The following is an 18,779-nucleotide window of genomic DNA, read 5'->3' on the forward strand; positions in this document are numbered from 1 at the left end:
TTTATTTGCGGAAGTATAATATTAGCTTTAATGATTATCTTGAGTATTAGCTAAAAATAAATCAAAATAGCATTAAATTATTTTCATTCTCTATAAACGAAAATATATTTGGTTATTTTGTGAATAACTGATATGAAATATTATTAAAAATATTTCTACTACATTATGAAAGATATTTCAATTACGTTTTGTAAAATTTAAATTAACTTGATAACACCAATCTCATTGTGATTATTAAAACGAATTTAATTTAATTTATTTGTACATTGTATGATCATTTTTTATTAATTATTTAAATATATGACATCATTATTCTAAATAAATCTTTGGTTTTTTTTCATAAAAATGTAATCTTTTAGATAGCAATCTCATTTTCAATCTAATAGGAATTTTAAATCTTTCTACATTTATATTAAAAGTAAATAATAAAATTATTATTTTTAGAAAGACTTAAACATACTCCAAGTTTAGCTCAATACTAATTCTTCTTTAAACTAAAATATAATTTTAAATAAAATACTTTTAATTTTGCATTATTAAATAGATTAAAATATATATTTCACTTAATTAAAACTATATCTTTGAAATGGATGTATATTTTAATTATTTGATTTATTGATCCTGATTTTTAAATAGATTATTAACAAAGTTAAGTCAAAATCAGATTAGGTTAGGGGAATTCTTAAAATATAAAAGAAAATCTTTTTAGAATATTATTACTCTTTTTAGTATTTTTAGTTACTTTCAAATAAAAGATATCCGATATGATGAAGAAATAAAAGCAAATTTCTTTGACAAAATAAATCAAAATGGTACATCTTTTAAAAAAATTTCTGTATCTTTTTTTAAATTTAATTTAAGCATAGCTTTTTAAAGCAATAGAGTATTTTATAAAAATTTATTTGCTAACTCTTCTATTTTTCTTTTTTGATTTAAAAACAATGACGAAATATTTTAATAAAGGAAAGAAATTTGTTTTTTATAATGATTTATATTAATAACCACAAAAATAGAAATTATAAAACATTAATTGAATCGGATTTAAAAAAGTTGATATTTAAATTCAATGGTAAAAATTGTTTGTTCGTATTAGAATATTTAATTAATTAGAATAAAGTATTTTATAGATAGAAAAAGGCATTATACATCTCAAAAAGTTTTAAAAAATAAATTAAAATAAAAAATAATACTGTAGAATATACTATTTTTAAATGGAAAAAGTATTGAAAACGCTTGATAAGTATAATTCAATCATTTTAAACTAATCTAATGACAGTTTGGATGAGAGAAGATAAAAGATTTACTCCATTTTAAAGCAGTTGGATAAGGATATATAATAGATAGAAGACGAAAACTATGATATTTATTGCTTCTACAAATATTTCATTGCAAACTAAAGTATAAAATATCTAAATCTAAATAAAAATGAGAAAGAAACTTTTTTAGAACATTTATCAACATACAAAGAGTAAGTAATAGTAAAAATTAAGAATACTGAAATGGAATTAAACCAACTTACTTTTTAGTAACCTTCAAATAACTAACTTATTCAATAATACCTAAATAAGTTAAAAGATGAAGTAGAACTAATTAAAGAAGAAGATAAAAGCTTCTATGATCACTATTAAAAACTGATTTTTGAGAGATTTGTTGATAAATAAGAAAAAATAAAAAAAATACTGAATACTTTAAGTTAGCTTGTTAAAAATCATTCATTTGAAGAAGAAGAAGAAGAATGCTTTTAAAAATAGATTTAACAAGCTTTAAAATAGTTAGAAGAAAGTACAAGAACTTTGGAAGAAGATGACTACGATCAATATGGATATTACTGTTTTCTGATAGCATATTATAGAAAAGAATACTTAAATTTAAATCCCAAAGATGCTGAGAATTGCGAGAATGTAAAAAATTCATATAGAGATCATATATTAAATAAAATTGAAGAAATCTATAATGAAGTCTTAAACATTACCTCTAAAATGAAATCTATAGACTAAACAAATTTTCAAGAATATCTAAATAATTTGTAGAATGAAATCTAATTTATTGAAAAAGAAGATTATCAAAAATTTGGTTATTATAAATATATAATAGCTGAAAATAAATTAAACTATCTTAATCTTGATTTGAAGTAATAAAAGAAATGTGAATAGGAAAAAAAAAACTTTATGAAGTATTACGAATAATACTTATCATTACAATATAATGAAAATTTGGAAAACCATCATTTAAAAGCCGTAAATATTGTTCCCAACATTATAAATTAAAAGTAAATCTTAAATAATCAGCTTAATTAATAAGAAACAGCATTTAAATAATCAACTTCTATTATCAAAAGTTTAGAAGAAAATTTGAGTTAGCTTTAAAAATAAGAAAAAGGAAATGAGAATATTAATATCAGTAATATTTCATCACAGAATTTCTAATATGCCAATATTCAGAACTAAAATTAAATATAAAGCAATCAGCCTACTTCAAAATAAACAACAATTTAATAATTAATTTCAAGTTGTAAAACTTCAGATATTTCTAGCTTATCAGAAAATGAATCAAACAAATAATAGTTATAGTTATCTAATTAAATATCAAATAAGTCTATTCATGAAATTGCTAGAGAAAATATTAATAAGATTTCATCTTAAAGTTAAAAAGATGAATCTGTAACTTAAAAAGTATATTTGATTATGGGAGAAACCGGAGTAGGAAAAAGTAGTTTTGTTTAATATTTAACTGGTGATCCAAGAGCGGAGATAGGTCATTAAGGAAACTCACATACATAAAATTGTAGAGCCTTTATCAAAGATGAATTAAATTTTATAGATTCTCCTGGTATAAATGATACAAATGAAAATAAATACAATATATTACTGAATATTGTGAAATATCTAAAATAAGAAAAATATAGATTTTAAGACCTATTTATTATATGTGTTTCTAATAAAGATTTAAACAATCATCTAAAATATCTTTAAGAAATTTCATACACCTACTTTCTTTATGAGTTGTTTGGTGATTAAATTAAATTTAGAGATGTGGAAAAGCTAGTCAATGAATACTACTAATCAACTTGTCTTCTCAATTGGTAAGAAGCTGGATTCCACTCTTTATAAGACTGTTATACTGAAAAAAGAGTAGAAATATTCAAAAACAAAGATTAAGCTTTAAATTATATTCAATATGCCTAAAATCTTCATATTATTGTTAAAACATGTTTTGACAAAACTCATAAAGAGAACTTAAAAATTTTTAATGATTATTAAGTTGATTTTTTAAAATAACAAATATGGTCAAACAAAAGAGAAAATTGTAATGATTTACTAGCATATAGAGAATATATTTAAAATTAAGAGTATCACTTATTTAATAAAATCAAAAAAATTATTTAATAATGGGAAGAGGTACATACCTGGAATTAAGGAGAATAAATCTAATATCTACTTCTAATTGGTGGATCTTAAGTAGGTAAATCGTCTTTAATTGAGTAATTAAAATAAATTTCAGGATTAAGAGGATCAGGAGAATAGTCAAAAACAAGCTTATGTTAAATTTTCCTAGTAGAGTACAATAAAGTGAAATACTTTTTCATTGATACACCAGGATTTGAAGGAACAGAATCTAATTAAAGTCAATATCATAGCTTAAAAGTAATTTCTGATTTTTTAAGGAGAAACAGAATTTCAGAATTTAAAGTTCTTTATATGCGTGATGCTGATAAAGAGGTAAGAAATGGTATGCCAGCAGTCTTAAATAAACTATTTATTTTTATTTAGGAAATGTTTGATTAAGATTCTTCTTTTATAGATTCAGCATATTTGAGAGAACTAATTACTATTCAAGCTTCTTAAACTAATAATTAATAAGGTTTTATAAATCACTAATTAAATTCAATAGCAAATAAAATATTAACTATAGAACGAGTTCAAGAAAGAAAGCATGAAGGATTAATTTATATGAATATATTTAATAATAAGAGTATAGAATTCTAAAGTAATTTCTATTCTTTTGATAGAAAACTTATTCAAATAAATTAAACAGATGATATCTTGTAAAAAAATACTTTATTTGAAGGAGTAAATTAGATAGAGCCAATATGTGTTGATGAAAAAATATATACGAAAATAAAAAAAATAATTAATTGTAAATTAATAAACAATCTGAGTGATTTCATGATTGCTTTCAGTAAATTACTGTAACTGTATTAATAATACAACAATATTTTGGATTAAATTAATTCTAGAAAGTAGGTTAACTAAATTATATCTGAGGATTTGAATAATCAAAGAATTAAAATAATAAAAGACTTGAACAATATTACTTATATTGTTATAGGAGATTTTTAAAACACCTAAGAAATGAAAAATTATATATAGAGATAATTTCTGTATCAAATGCAAAGTAATAACTAATAAAATCATCAAAATGAAATTAAAAATAGGATCTTAAATTCCATACAAAAGCACTTTTTAAAAGCAAGTTATACGCAATATCTATTTGAAGCATAATAAAATCCTAATAATATTTTCTTATCTAGAAAGTTATTATATTTCTGGTCATTTACTCATTAATTAAGCCCTTTTTTGAGAGATGATCAAAAACATAAAAAAATCTTAGAATAATTAGCAAAAATTAAAATTCTATAGGAATTAACTGTTCATTCTCATATCTAATCTAAAATAATTGAGAATCAATATGATTATACTCCAGAACAAATTAATCATTAGATATAAGTATTTTTTTCTGGAATGAATACTGCATTAGGGACTGGAGCATAAATTTTTAGATTTGCCACTTATTTTAGCAATATCAGTGAAGCTACTCTTTAAGCGTAAAAATTAGCAAAAACCGTAAATTTTGTTTCCATGTGGGAAGGTTTCATCTTATCTGCTTTAAGCTTTGGTATCGATTTATGGTTTTATTCAAAAGGATACATATGTGGTAATTAGATGTTTTTAAACACATCATATAATGCAGCCAGTTTTAGTTTATCTGTAGTTGCCTTGACTGTCCCAGGTATTGGTTGGTTAGCTGGGGGAATTGCAGGTGCTATAGGATTAATAGGATATGGAATATCTGCATACAAATATACATCTTTTCAAACATTTGATGAAACATTGGGTTTAGTTTTAAAAACTATTATTGATGATAACCATCCCAATTAAATTTTACTTTATTTTTAGAAATCATAATTTTTAAAACAACACAAAATTACAAATTACAGTTAAACTTAATCAAAAGATGCATATGAAATGTTCAGATAACTAGAAAAAAAAAATTATGAATCAGGAGAATAGAATAAATTTCTACTAAAACTATTCAATTAAAGTGAGTATCCTTGTAGATTATAAGATGAAATTTCTAAGTATATTGTTAAGAATATCATATCAAAACATTTTTATTCTGAAATTGAGTAATTTTAAGATTAAGATCCTATTAAATATTTAAAAGTTATTTAAAAATTACTAGAACGAAATGAAAAAACAATTAATACTTTTTATAAAAGTTTTTATACTAAAAATCTTCTTAATAATATTTAATAAAATTAAAATGAGTTAAAAGAAATTTTAAATAAAAAAAATGATTAATTTAAAAAAGAAAAGAATGTTTAAAGAAATTGTTTGAATGATGATTAAAATTTTTCATAAGCACTTGAAACATATCAATTATCTTTAAAAAAGTTTATTAAACATATAGAAAATACTGATTATAATTATGAAGAACAAAAAGAATTTGGAAATGGAGCTTTGAGAAAGTGTGATCGTTATCCCATAACTTTCTAAGGCTATTGTAATTTAGTTCATTAAAAAAGCTAATACATTTTTAAGTAAGACACCATAAGCGAAATTTCCAAAAAAAATAATTGTTTTGAAGTAAAACCTGAAAATAATTTTAATAGTTAATTTTTTTAATTTTAAGATGACAATGAATTAATAAATTCCATAAACATATTAATTACAAGCGATAAATTTGTTACAAGCAGGTATTTGTTAAAGCTTAAAGGATAGGATAAACCTAGTTTAAGTTTTATGAATGATACAGAAGTTATTGATGCTGAAGTTGAATATTCAATCGATTTATACTAAGTAGCAGATAAATCAAATAATTTCAAAGACTTTGTTGAAAAAATTAAAAATAAAACTAAAAATGAATTTGATATTAATGACGAAATAGATATGAGATTAAGAAATTTCTTTTAATCAATAGTTGATTTGAAAAAAATTTTTGGATGATACTTTTTTGATTTTTTGAACAAAACCTAAATAAATTTAACAAAAATAAGATTATCTAAAAATATTATTAATAAATAGGGATAAAAATATTTTTTATATTCACTAAAGGTGTTATCTAATATATTTAATTTTAATATATTTACATAAAGTAAAATTAAAAAAAAATAAAGTCTTTTAATTTGTTAATAAATTTTAATTTAGAATTTGTAAAATATTTTTTATGTTGAATAATAGAGAATTAAATATTTTATTAAATAAAACTTATCGTTTAAATGCTTCAGTTTGATGATATTTTTTATAAATAAGTATATATGATTTGCATCCTTTCACATTATACTAGCTTGTTTCATAATATTCTTAATCCTTTTTGTAAAATAAATCAGGTTCTCAATTTTAAATACTAATAATTAGTTAGTATTTTTTACTAAAAATTATAATAATTTATAAAATGCATGATATAAGACAGATAATCGCCCAAACTAAGAGAACAGTATTATAAAGCTCATAGTTTAGATTTTTTTCTAAATGTATGATTATATCCTTCACTTAATTAATAATATTGTTGATGTTAAATAACGAAAAGTTATTAAAAAATTTTAAATTCCATTAAATCATAATTTTACTAAGTTTATGGATCAGCATTTATAATTTCTGGCTGGAATATCAACATAGAATTTGACTTTTTCTAACCCATTGTTTTCATCTTAGGCTAATTTCTTTAAGACTAAAGTGAGGATATATGGGGTTTTATATAAGTAGAATTTCTTCATAGCTTTTTCTATAATTAAACGAATAGAATTAATTCTTATAAATATTTTAAATAGTTTTATATGACTAGCCACATTTTTTACAGTTGTAGCAATTGTTTATTTTGTTTAAAACTTTTAATCCAAAGAATTCATCAAGAAGATTTTCAAATTTGAGAATTTTTGTTTGAATTTTAGAGTTATGTTCTAGTGGTTCACACAAAAATTAAGGAGTTTCCTAAGAAAAATAAGAAACCTTTAAACCAGTGAGTTTTTTATTATCTATAATCTAAATAAGTTTTTCTTCATTTTTATTTTTAGCTTATTCTTTTTGTTTTATACTATATATTGTAAAATAGGTAACCTGGCGCATAATCCCACTAAACTATCGCATATATTCGATAATACATTTAATTTGGTAGATAGTACACAACAGATTTAGTCAAATTTAGAAATTAATAATTATATTGTTTTTATATATATTGCATAAAATTTGATAGCAAATTAAAGTTTAAAATACCTTAGTTTAATTCAAAATTAGATAGAAGTATATTTAGAATATTTATCTACATACAAAGAGCTAAGTAATTTAAAAAAAAACTAAGAATGAAAAAATGAATTAAGCAAACTCAATTCTTTGTTAAAAAAATATGGATAACTTATTCAATAATAAACAAATACTTCAAAGATAGAAGTCAAGCTAATTAAGGATGAAGATTAAAATTTGTATATTTATTTTTAAAAACTTATTTCTCAATAATTATTCTCTGATAAATAAAAAAAAATAGTTAGCTTATTTTTGATAATATGAAAGAATTATAGAGATAACTTAAAAGTCTTTATATTTTTTAATATCATATTATAGATTTAAATTTAAATCCCAAAGATTTTAAAATTTGTATGAATCCAATAAAAGTTGATAACACCAATCTCAAGGTGATTATAAAAACCTATTTAATATCAATTATTTTTATATTGTATGATCATTTTTTATTAATTTTTTAAATATATGACATCATTATTCTAAATCAATTTTCAGTTTTTTTTCATAAAAATGTAATCTTTTAGATAGCAATCTTATTTTAAATCTAATTGGGGATTTTAACTTTTTCTGTATTTTTATTAGAAGAAAATAATGAAATTATTATTTTTAAAAAGACAAATACTATATACTTCAAATTTAGCTCTACATCCATTCATCTTTTAACTTTAATAAAATGTTAAATAAAAGGCTTTTAATTTTTAATTATGCAATAAATTAAAATATATATGTCACTAAATAAAAACTGTATCTTTGTAATGGATAGATATTTTGACCATTTGATTTAGAGATCATTATTTTTAAATAAATTGCTTCAATCTTAATAAAATTAAGTCAAAATCAGATTAGGATAGGGGATTTCTTAAAATATAAAAGATAATCTTTTTTAGAATGTTATTGCCTTTTTTAGTATTTTTGTTGCTTTTCAAATAAAAGATATCAGATATAATGAAGAAATAAAGGCAAATTTCCTTGACAAAATAAATCAAAATGGTACATCTTTTAAAAAAATTTATGTATCTTTTTTAAATTTAATTTAAGTATAGCTTTAAAGCAATAGGGTATTTTGTAAACGTTTATTTGTTAACTCTTCTATTTATTTTTTTTTGATTTAAAAACAATGACGAAATATTTTAATAATGGAAAGAAATGAATTTTTTATAATGATTTATATTAATAACCATAAAAATTGAAATTATAAAACATTAATTGAATCGGATTTAAAAAAGTTGATATTTAAATTCAATGGTAAAAATTGTTTGTTCTTTTTAGAATATTTAATTAATTAGAATTAAGTATTTTATAGATAGAAAAAGGCATAACGCATCTCAAAAAGTTTTAAAAAATAAATTAAAATAAAAAATAATAATAAATAATACTGTAGAATATACTATTTTTAAATGGAAAAAGTATAGAAAACGCTTGATAAGTATAATTCACTCATTTTAAACTAATCCAATGAAAGTTTGGAGGATAGAAGATAAAAGATTTACTCCATTTTAAAGCAGTTGGATAGGGAAATATAATAGATAGAAGATGAAGACTATGATATGTATTGCTTCTACAAATATTTCATTGCAAACTAAAGTATAAAATATCTAAATCTAAATAAAAATGAGAAAGAAACATTTTCAGAACAATTATCAACATATAAAGAGTTTGTTATAGAAAAAATTAAGAATACTGAAATTGAATTAAACCAACTCAGTTCTTAGTAACCTTCAAATAACTAACTAATTCAATAGTGCCTAAATAAGTTAAAGGATGAGGTAGAACTAATTAAGAATGAAGATAAAAGCTTATATGATCACTATTAAAAATTGATTTCTGAGAGATTTATTGATAAATCAGAAAAAATAAGAAAAATAATTAATACTATAAATTAGCTTGTTAAAAATCATTCATTTGAAGAAGAAGAATGCTTTTAAAGATAGATTCAACAAGCTTTAAAATAGTTAGAAAAAAGTATAAGAATTTTGGAAGAAGAAAACTATGATCAGTATGGATATTACTGTTTTCTGATAGCATATTATAAAAAAGAATACTTAAATTTAAATCCCTAAGATGCTGAAAATTGCGATAATGTAAAAAAAACATATATAGATCATATATTAAATAAAATTGAAGAAATCTATAATGAAGTCTTTAACATTACTTCACAAAAATATATGGACTAAACAAATTTAGTAGAATATCTAAATAATTTGTAGAATGAAATCTAATTTATTGAAAAAGAAGATTATCAAAAATTTGGTTATTATAAATATATAATAGCTGAAAATAAATTAAGCTATCTTATTCTTGATTTGAAGTAATAAAAGAAATGTGAATAGGAAAAAAAAAACTTTATGAAGTATTACGAATAATATTTATAATTAAAATATAATCAAAATTTATAAAACGATCATTTAAAAGCTGTAAATATTGACCTCAATATAGTAAATGAAAAGCAAATCTAAAATAATCAGCTTAATTAATAAGGAATAACATTTAAATAATCAGCTTCTATTATCAAAATTTTAGAAGAAAGTTTGAGTTAGCTTTAAAAATAAGGACAAAAATTAAAAAAAGAAAAAGGAAATGAGAATATTAATATCAGTAATATTTCATCACAGTATTCCTAATATTGAAAGATTCATAACTAAAAATAAACCTAAAGTAATCAACAACTTAAAAATAAACAACATTTTAATAATTAATTTCTAGTAGTAAAACTTTAGATGTTTCTAGCTTTTCAGAAAATAAATCAAATAAATGATCCTACTTATCCTTATCTAATTAAATATCAAATAAGTCTATATGTTCCTGCATTTGAAATGTAACGAACTATGATATAATAATTTGTGAAATTTCAAATAATTTTTATATTGATTATGAATTTTTTTTTTTTCTAAATCTTAATTATTTTCTTTATATTTGATTTCAAAATGCTTACAAAAATTAATCAAAATACAGAAATCTTTTTTAAAATTTTGATAGCAAATACAGGAATTAAATTCTTAATTCGCCACTTCCATAAGAATTTAATACCTGGAATTGCTATATATATTTTTAACCATTTTTATTAAACATCTAACTATTAAAATCAAATCAAGTCTACAAAGCTTGAATTAAAAACGATATTTTGTATATAAAATATTTATGATTTTAACTTACAATTATTTAATTTGTAGGTTTGTTATTATTACATCTAGATTATACAAAATTGCAGATTGAATGTATTCTGCTTTACTATTATTTAGACTAGAACCATATGCAATTTTAATGTAAATTAGATAATAACAAATTAAAAAAACATAATTATTGATAAGAAAGCAGCTAAATAACTTTTTTTTTTACTAAAAGAAAAACATGAGTCTTTTAAATTTAGATTTATTTTCATCAGAGTTCTCTTTTAATTTGTTGAATTAAAATATTAGAAAGGGCACGATATCTGGAGTCATATTATCTTTTTTTGTTATTTTTTTCTCATTTGGATATCTATCAATGCTTGTTTATTAGTATGTTAATAATCAGATAGCTCCTAATTATAGATCGCAAAACTTTATCACTGAAGAAAGCATTGACATTAATTTAAGCTAGGACTTAGTGGGATTTAGATACGAATATGAAATGAATAAAGATATTCAGATTTTAGAAGCCCAATAAAATAAGACATATCTAGTTTTTATGGCATATTTTTATTACATTAATGAACACATATTTAAAACTGTTTAACTAGATGTAATTAAATGCACAAGTCCTTAACTACTAGGCTACTACTGCCTAGATTTTTCTAAAGTTTAGAATTATACATTAAGCACGAACACAAAAGATAATATCTTTTCAAATATACAAATTTACACTTATGGTTGCTTAGATTTGGACTTTAATAAAAAATTCATTCCAAATAATTGCGCTAGCTAGGATGAAATTGATAATATTATAGACGGAGGTAATGCAAGCTTTCGATTAAAATTATTCACTTCGTAATATAATACTACATCTAAAGAAGCTTAAGTGAATTACAGGAACATGTTTTTAATTTACACAGCTGACTAGAATATTATTTCTACAATCAAGACTTAAAAATAAATTGCTTTATAAAATAAGGATTGTTTATTTAATCTGAGTCTACTTACTCTTCTCCTATTTAATACGAATTGCAAAATTAAAGTTATAATAGAAAGTATTCTATGCAGAAAGTAAATTAAAGTGGTTACGGCTAGGTAGGGATAAATATAGATGAAACAGTTGAATTAGTTTAAATTCAATATCCTTCCATACCATAAATCTTAGCTCTTGCAAATAGTATTCTCTCCCTCTTAATGCTATTAGGATACATAGGAAGAAAAATCTCTTAAAAATCGATAAGAAATGATTTTTTCTTTCTCTTCTTGAAAAATATTTATTAAGGAAAATATTATCAAATGTTAAAGATTTCAAATTTATTAGATCAAAAAGAAGTACCGCATCTAGAACTAAATTAATTAAACAAAGATACCAGCAATTATAATAAAGAAGATACATAAGAACATAAGAGACTAGATCAGGATAAAATTTAAGAGTAGGATTTAAAATTCTTAGAAAATGAAAATGGTTAGTCTATATTTGTACCCCAATTAGATTTTAAGTCTAAGCAATCCCTCGATATTATGAAATCAAATAATTTTGAATTATTTCATCCAATGAATAGTGAATAAATCATTTTTTCACATAATTCCTTATTTAAATAAAAAATAGATAATGAAAAATAGAAAAAAAAACTATCAAATAATGAAGTAAAACCATAAAAAAATCTACTTGTTGCACAAAACGCTCAAAATAATACAAAATACAAAGAATTCAACTTGAATTAGTCTATTCAATCAATACAAAATATAGTGAGTGTTAACTGCTATGATAAAATAAAATCAGAATAATTTAACACTTAATAATGCAATAATAGTTAAAGTTTGATTTTAATAAATAACTAGCTTAAAAAAATTGAAAAAAACACCCATTTAAAAGACGAAGAGCTGTCTAAATCAAATTTAGAAAAGCTGCAAGCCATTCATAATAAAAGATTTTAAAATAAATTATATCAAAATTTATTTGGGTTTAGGTAAAATTTTTTATAAAATAAAATATCTTATTTTTATAAACAATTTATATAAAAAATAAAACAGGAACACTAAAATATTAGATTAAATTAAATCTTAAGTCCTAAACAAATTGTAGAGAATCTCTATGGAAGAATAAATTGTTAAGGATTTAAATATATTTGAATTATATAAGGATGTTCTTTTTATGAAGAAAGCTATTATGATGTTATTTGATTCTGATCAATTAGCTGTTATAGATCTTATAGGCTGTTCGTCTAATTATTTAGACTTGAATAAATAAAATATTGATTAAGAGAGAATATTTGCATTAAGTAATATTATTTTTATAAAATCAATTAATTGATTTAAAATTTTTGTTTTAAAGAATAAAAGAACTTTTTAAGCCATTTTGAAGAATAGTATCTAGTTCAACAATCTGAATAGTTAAAATTATAAAAACTCAAAACATTTTTAAATAGATTTTAAAGTGAAAAATAATAAACAGAGCTAGATAAAAGACTGTTTTCTTCAATAATTTGAAATTATTTAATTAGAATCAATTAGTATGCAGAAGTTTACTGTTATTTGTATCATATTAATTACCATATTTCCTTTATTCTATCTCATACTAGATAAAGCACTGTTTTCTTCAATAATTTGAAAATCCAAAAAAAATATTTTTTAAGAAATAATGTTCATTAATAAGTTAAATAAGAAGGATTTAGAGTATATTTAAAGAGGTTTTTTATCTTCAATACTATTAATAAACCTGTTTTTTCTTTATTTGTATCAAAAAATATAAATTAAAATAATTTTAATATTTTTACTTTATTAAGAAAACAAACAAATAGTATAAATTATCTATTTATTTTATAGTTTAATAATCATGATATCAGAATAAATTTGGGCTTTTCAGGTTTGAATGTTTAATAGGTCAATTAATTATTTTTATTTTTTAAAATAGATTTAAAAAATTTGATTCATTTTTTTTGTCAAGTTTCAAAATAAATTCTTTAAAAATATGAAAATAAAATTAAACTTATTATTAAAAATGTTATAATTTAATTTATTGATAAGGTTAGATGCTTGAATGATTGTTAGTATATAATAGGTTTTTTTAAATTATTTAATATTAAAATTTATTTCAAAATGTTTATTCAATATTTTTATTAATAATAACTTTGCTATTTTTAAGATAAGAATAAAAAAACATATCTATCTATCACAGTTTTATATAAAATTCATATTTAGTCATCGTATTTAATGAGATCAACATTTTTCTCCTCTGCTAGATGTTATTCTGAATGAACCATAGCTTTTATCAACAATTTCAATAACTTCTGATTCACCATTCTTTAGACATTAGGTTTAGAATTCGAATTCTCCTTTTGAGCCATCAAAGATTTGAGAGAATGTGAATGTCATGTTTTACTCACATGTATTAGTTATGGTCATCTCAGTATTAACAAAATCTAAATTAGAAACATAGCAAATAGGTTCATTTGCTTTTAGGTTTTGATTTGTTCTAAAAGTACTTACAGCAAAAATACTTACTAAAGATATTACTGAAATAATTAAGAAAGCAATTTTCATTATCTTTTGAATTATTTTTTTCTTCAGAAATTATATAGGTTTATTATTTATTTAATTATAATTTAATTATTTTAAACAAACTATTTAAAATCGTTTGATATCAAAAAAAGTAGAATACTTCTTTTACAAAAAAAATTTTGAGAATCCATGATTATTAATATCGAAAGATAAAATTAATTGTGGTAATAAATCATAATTAATATTACTTAGTACACTTGCATAAAGTTTTCAATTAATTTTTATCTAATACCCGTAATTTGTATAATATCAATTAAAAAAACAAATTTCTTAAGCTGAGTTAAGAATAGGAAGTTTTTCAAATTAAAAAAGAAAATAATAAAGAATGAATTATTAGTATTTGCATTCATTATATTTTATGATTTATCAAAATTAATATATATTTATATTATTTTTACATTAATAGGCTTATTTTATTCCAAATTTTCTATGTTTATACATAGATTATTAATAAATTTCAATCATATCAAGGATATAAAGTCAATTAGTTTTTACTTTGTCAATTTCAAAACTAAATATTATTTGATATGATTTTTGTATTTTTATAATTTTCCCTTAATTGTATGAAGTGATTTTTAGAAAAGAATTTTCTTTTATTAAACACTTATATTAAATTTATATATATATATATTGCTTATATTTAAAATGGAGTTTAATATATACTGATCTGTTATTAAATGATTAAGTGAATAAGAAAATTTATTTTTTAATAGGAAATTACATGAAAATAACATATTTATTTAACCTAATTAAACTCTAGTAAGAGTATGATTATAAATTTTTTATACTATCTTGAATAAATATGAAAATACAAAAAATATTGAGATATTTTTTACTAATATTCAAAACATAAAAATATCTAAGAAATATTTAATTTTTTAGTGCTATTAAACTCTTTTCAGTGTATGATCATAAATTTTTTAACTATCTGTAACAATTATGAAGATACAAAATAAATTGAGAGATATATATTTTGTTTATTTAATCTTTTATTAACTCTTTTAAGTCTATGATCATAAATATATTAACTGTCTGTCTTTAACAATTATTAAGATAAAAAATATATTTAGATTTTTTATTTAAAAAAAATTTAATATAATTAATATTTTAATATGAAGTAAACTAATCAAAAAAAGCAATTATTTACCATCTGTATCTTTACATATATCACTTAATAATTTGATTTTATATTAAGGTGGAATTAAAAAATTATATTTCTTTTAGAAATGCTTCACTAAAGAGTTTTATCAAATATTATATTTTGTTTGGTATATTTTAAAAAATAGTAGAAAGTATTTTCTAAAATCACCATTTTATATTTTATTTGACAAGATTTTTAATCTGATGGTTAATTTTAAGTATTTTGCAGTTAAGAAATCAAAGATATTAAAAATAGTTATTAATGTATGATTCTCAGATCTTACATTTTTAAAAATAAATGAAAAAAATTTTGTATTAATACATCTGTCTGTGTTATTAGGGTTTTTTAAAATAAAATCTAGCATGATATTATATATATTTGATTACATCTAACACATCTTTTTTGTTTTGTAATAATTTAATTTTAAAAATTTTGATGCTAAAATATTGGAATTTTCAAAAAATATTTTGATTTATTTAATTATGCTTACCTTTTCTTCATAAATGTTAATTTGCAGTAATTACTTTTTTATATTTAATTAGAATTAAATATTTAAAATATTTAAAGGTTAGTAAAATTTATTTGTTGAAATAAAAATAATTTTTATTAAATTCATATAAATATTATTTTTTATTTTATTTATTTACTTATTTAGAAAAAAAATTAGTTTATTTTTTAATAAATATAATAAAAAAGTTAGCCCGCCGTGGGGCTCGAACCCACGACCACAAGATTAAGAGTCTTGCGCTCTACCGACTGAGCTAGGCGGGCAGCTCATATAATTTAATAGATTTACAATTACTTTTGTTTTCTTTAAGCCTAATTTTATCTTAAATAAATCATTTATGATTTTTAATTAATAATAATGCCACTAATTTTTGTTGAAGTTATTTATGTTTGTTTTAAATAATATAGGCATTTAGATTGGTTTTAAACTAAAAAAAAGTTCTAACTTTTTTCGATTTGATTTTATAAATATGTTTTAAAATTTATAAATATCAAAATTTAGATTCACACTCAAATGTAAAATACAATCAAAAGATTTTAGAAAGCTAAGGAAACTAAGAATTATGTTTTTTTAAAATCAAAATAGGAAAACTCAACTTAAAATATTTTTTTTATCATATATTGATAGGCCTCTTTTTAGTTAATTAGCTATCTTTAAAAAAATATCAACAATTTTATTAGTTTAAAAACAAAATAATTTAAAAATCTTTAAAAATAAAATTAATAAAAAAGTTAGCCCGCCGTGGGGCTCGAACCCACGACCACAAGATTAAGAGTCTTGCGCTCTACCGACTGAGCTAGGCGGGCAGCTCATGAAATTAGTTCAGAGTGAAATTATTTTTCTCTATTTTCAACATTTTATTTTAAAAATTAAGTCATACTTTTGCTAGCTAGAAATATTCAGATAAGCAATAAGCATTTATTTAATTATTTAGTTGAAAGCAAATTTTTGATAAGAACAGAAATAATTATTATATTAAATCTTTTTTCATCAAAAACTAATAGTATATATTACTCAAAAAAAATATTAAATTTAAGAATTAAAGCAAGCAAAGAATGTTCCAGTTCAAAAATAAATTTCTTAATTCTGTTACTAGTGTTTTTAAAGGAAGAAAGCTTTTGTAGAGCAATCAGCCAAGCAATTTCTTTCAAGGAATGAAGCCATAGTTTAATTATAATAGAGTTAACTAATTTTTTTATAGAATGAACAATCCAGTTACATACTCGCTATTAGGAGCAAATTTATTAGTGTTTGGCCTTTATTAGTTTAGGGTTATAAAGCCAAGTACTTTTATTGATAATTTTACTTTAGGATAAAAGTAAATTAACTAACACAGATACCATACTCTAGCTACATATAGCTTTGCTCATACTAATTTAATGCATTTAGGAGCTAATATGATAGGTTTATACTTTTTTGGTAAGTTTATTGAAAACTAATTTGGTTCCAGAGCTTTAGCTAAACTCTACTTTGGAGGCGCTTTACTAGGAGGAATATTTATTCTATTAGATCTTTATAAAAAGAGAAGCAATTAAATTCATATTGGAGCTAGTGCAAGTATTAGTGCTATAGTTACTAATTTTACATTAAACTTCCCACGCTTAACTGTATATTTTTTCTTCATTCCTATGCCTGCTTGGGTTTTAGGTATTTTAATACTGCTATAAAGTGTAGTATTTTATGGCGATAATGGAAGTGTTAGTCACTAAGGACATTTAGGAGGAATAGTTTTTGGTGGTCTTTCCTATTTTTTGATGAAAAAAGGAAGATTTTGAGATAGTCATTATAAAAAACTTGATGTTAAATTGAAAAGAGAGGTTTCATCAGAAAAACTAACTAATTTATAAATAAAACTTAGCAAGAAATATCATAAATATTTATATTTTTTAAATTCAAATTACTTTTTCTTAACATAAACATAAAATCTACTTTAAAAGAATGTTTGTATTACAAAAATGATATTTAAGTTAAATTTAATTTTACATTTTGCACATTAAAAACGAGTAAAATAAATAATTTTATAAGAAAAAAATATGAATAAACAAACAATAATTAATCAATCATTTGTATAAGAGAAGTTTCTTAAATATTTCTTTTAATTAAATTCTTTAAATAATTCAACTTTGTTTAGAAAAAATAAAAAATTGTTTTAAACTAATCTATTTAAATACAATAAATACATTTTTTAGCAATACATCAAACATTTTAATTAACAAGCTAACTATTTTCTCTAAAAATTTTTTTATATCTTATATGTATATGATAAGAAAAGATTATGTTATTAAAGTAATATAAAAAAACCAATACAGCAGAGATGATTTAAAGTAAATAGAGATCAATCCATTTTTCTACTTTTAACGAATCTAAAGATTAACATTCTAAATCCTAAGGTTTACATTATTCTTTAATAACCTTTACACTTAAATTAAATATTTCTTCGGTAATAGATAACTGAGAGTCACTTATCTAAGAGCAAGTTTTAGAACCATATTTCAATATTTTTGCAATATTCTCACCATTTATTGGTTTATTATGTTGTATATGTACATCTATTAATCAATTAAATTTAATTAGATATTAAAGTTTAAGTTTAAGAGAGGAAATTTTTTTTAATCAATTAAATTTTTAAAAATAAGTTTTTTTATATAAAAAGTAAAAAATTATATTTTTAAAAATTTTTTTTAAACTATACCCATTCCTTTTTGGCAAGGTTTACTCAAAATAAAAAAGGATAAATTTAATTATTTAATTAAATGCGTAAAATAAAAACTTATATTTAAATTTAGTACCACAAAAATTAGATTATTGAGATTGGATTACATTTACTATTATGGTACCAATGAAAAAACCACAAGTCATTATGAGTAGAATAAAGATTAGAGTTTAATGTATCCTTTTAGCTTTATAATAGTTCCATATAAAGGTATTCAATAAAGAAGATA

At 20.9% G+C, this 18,779-nt stretch overlaps 6 protein-coding genes across 6 annotated transcripts; 4 read left to right on the top strand and 2 right to left on the bottom strand. All coding sequences in view use genetic code 6, as the record gives it.

The window, feature by feature from the left end:
• Positions 1 to 1,211: 1,211 nt before the first annotated feature.
• On the top strand, positions 1,212 to 6,227 carry TTHERM_00155550 (50S ribosome-binding GTPase; the record flags this gene model as incomplete). The annotated part of the gene is made up of 1 exon (XM_001009681.3): positions 1,212 to 6,227. One exon carries the CDS (start codon positions 1,212 to 1,214, stop codon positions 6,225 to 6,227), a length of 5,016 nt encoding a protein of 1,671 aa, XP_001009681.2.
• Positions 6,228 to 6,862: 635 nt separating this feature from the next.
• On the bottom strand, positions 6,863 to 7,346 carry TTHERM_00155540 (ubiquitin carboxyl-terminal hydrolase family protein, putative; the record flags this gene model as incomplete). Its single annotated transcript, XM_001009680.1, has 2 exons — positions 6,863 to 7,005; positions 7,079 to 7,346. 2 exons carry the CDS (start codon positions 7,344 to 7,346, stop codon positions 6,863 to 6,865), a joined length of 411 nt encoding a protein of 136 aa, XP_001009680.1.
• A 1,568-nt stretch (positions 7,347 to 8,914) lies between these two features.
• On the top strand, positions 8,915 to 10,144 carry TTHERM_00155530 (hypothetical protein; the record flags this gene model as incomplete). Its single annotated transcript, XM_001009679.1, has 1 exon — positions 8,915 to 10,144. The coding sequence occupies one exon, from the start codon at positions 8,915 to 8,917 to the stop codon at positions 10,142 to 10,144; it is 1,230 nt and encodes a 409-aa protein (XP_001009679.1).
• Positions 10,145 to 10,803: 659 nt separating this feature from the next.
• On the top strand, positions 10,804 to 13,220 carry TTHERM_00155520 (hypothetical protein). Its single transcript, XM_001009678.2, has 3 exons — positions 10,804 to 12,597; positions 12,662 to 12,909; positions 12,963 to 13,220. Exons 1-3 carry the CDS (start codon positions 11,690 to 11,692, stop codon positions 13,115 to 13,117), a joined length of 1,311 nt encoding a protein of 436 aa, XP_001009678.2. The 5' UTR covers positions 10,804 to 11,689; the 3' UTR covers positions 13,118 to 13,220.
• Positions 13,221 to 13,846: 626 nt separating this feature from the next.
• TTHERM_00155510 (transmembrane protein, putative) lies at positions 13,847 to 14,170 on the bottom strand (the record flags this gene model as incomplete). Its single annotated transcript, XM_001009677.1, has 1 exon — positions 13,847 to 14,170. The coding sequence occupies one exon, from the start codon at positions 14,168 to 14,170 to the stop codon at positions 13,847 to 13,849; it is 324 nt and encodes a 107-aa protein (XP_001009677.1).
• Positions 14,171 to 16,853: 2,683 nt separating this feature from the next.
• Positions 16,854 to 17,912, top strand: TTHERM_00155480 (S54 family peptidase). Its single transcript, XM_001009676.3, has one exon. It carries the CDS (start codon positions 16,893 to 16,895, stop codon positions 17,610 to 17,612), a length of 720 nt encoding a protein of 239 aa, XP_001009676.2. The 5' UTR covers positions 16,854 to 16,892; the 3' UTR covers positions 17,613 to 17,912.
• Positions 17,913 to 18,779: the final 867 nt, after the last annotated feature.

This window comes from Tetrahymena thermophila, assembly GCF_000189635.1.
Source record: "Tetrahymena thermophila SB210 genomic scaffold scf_8254776, whole genome shotgun sequence".
NCBI classification, from domain to species: domain Eukaryota; phylum Ciliophora; class Oligohymenophorea; order Hymenostomatida; family Tetrahymenidae; genus Tetrahymena; species Tetrahymena thermophila.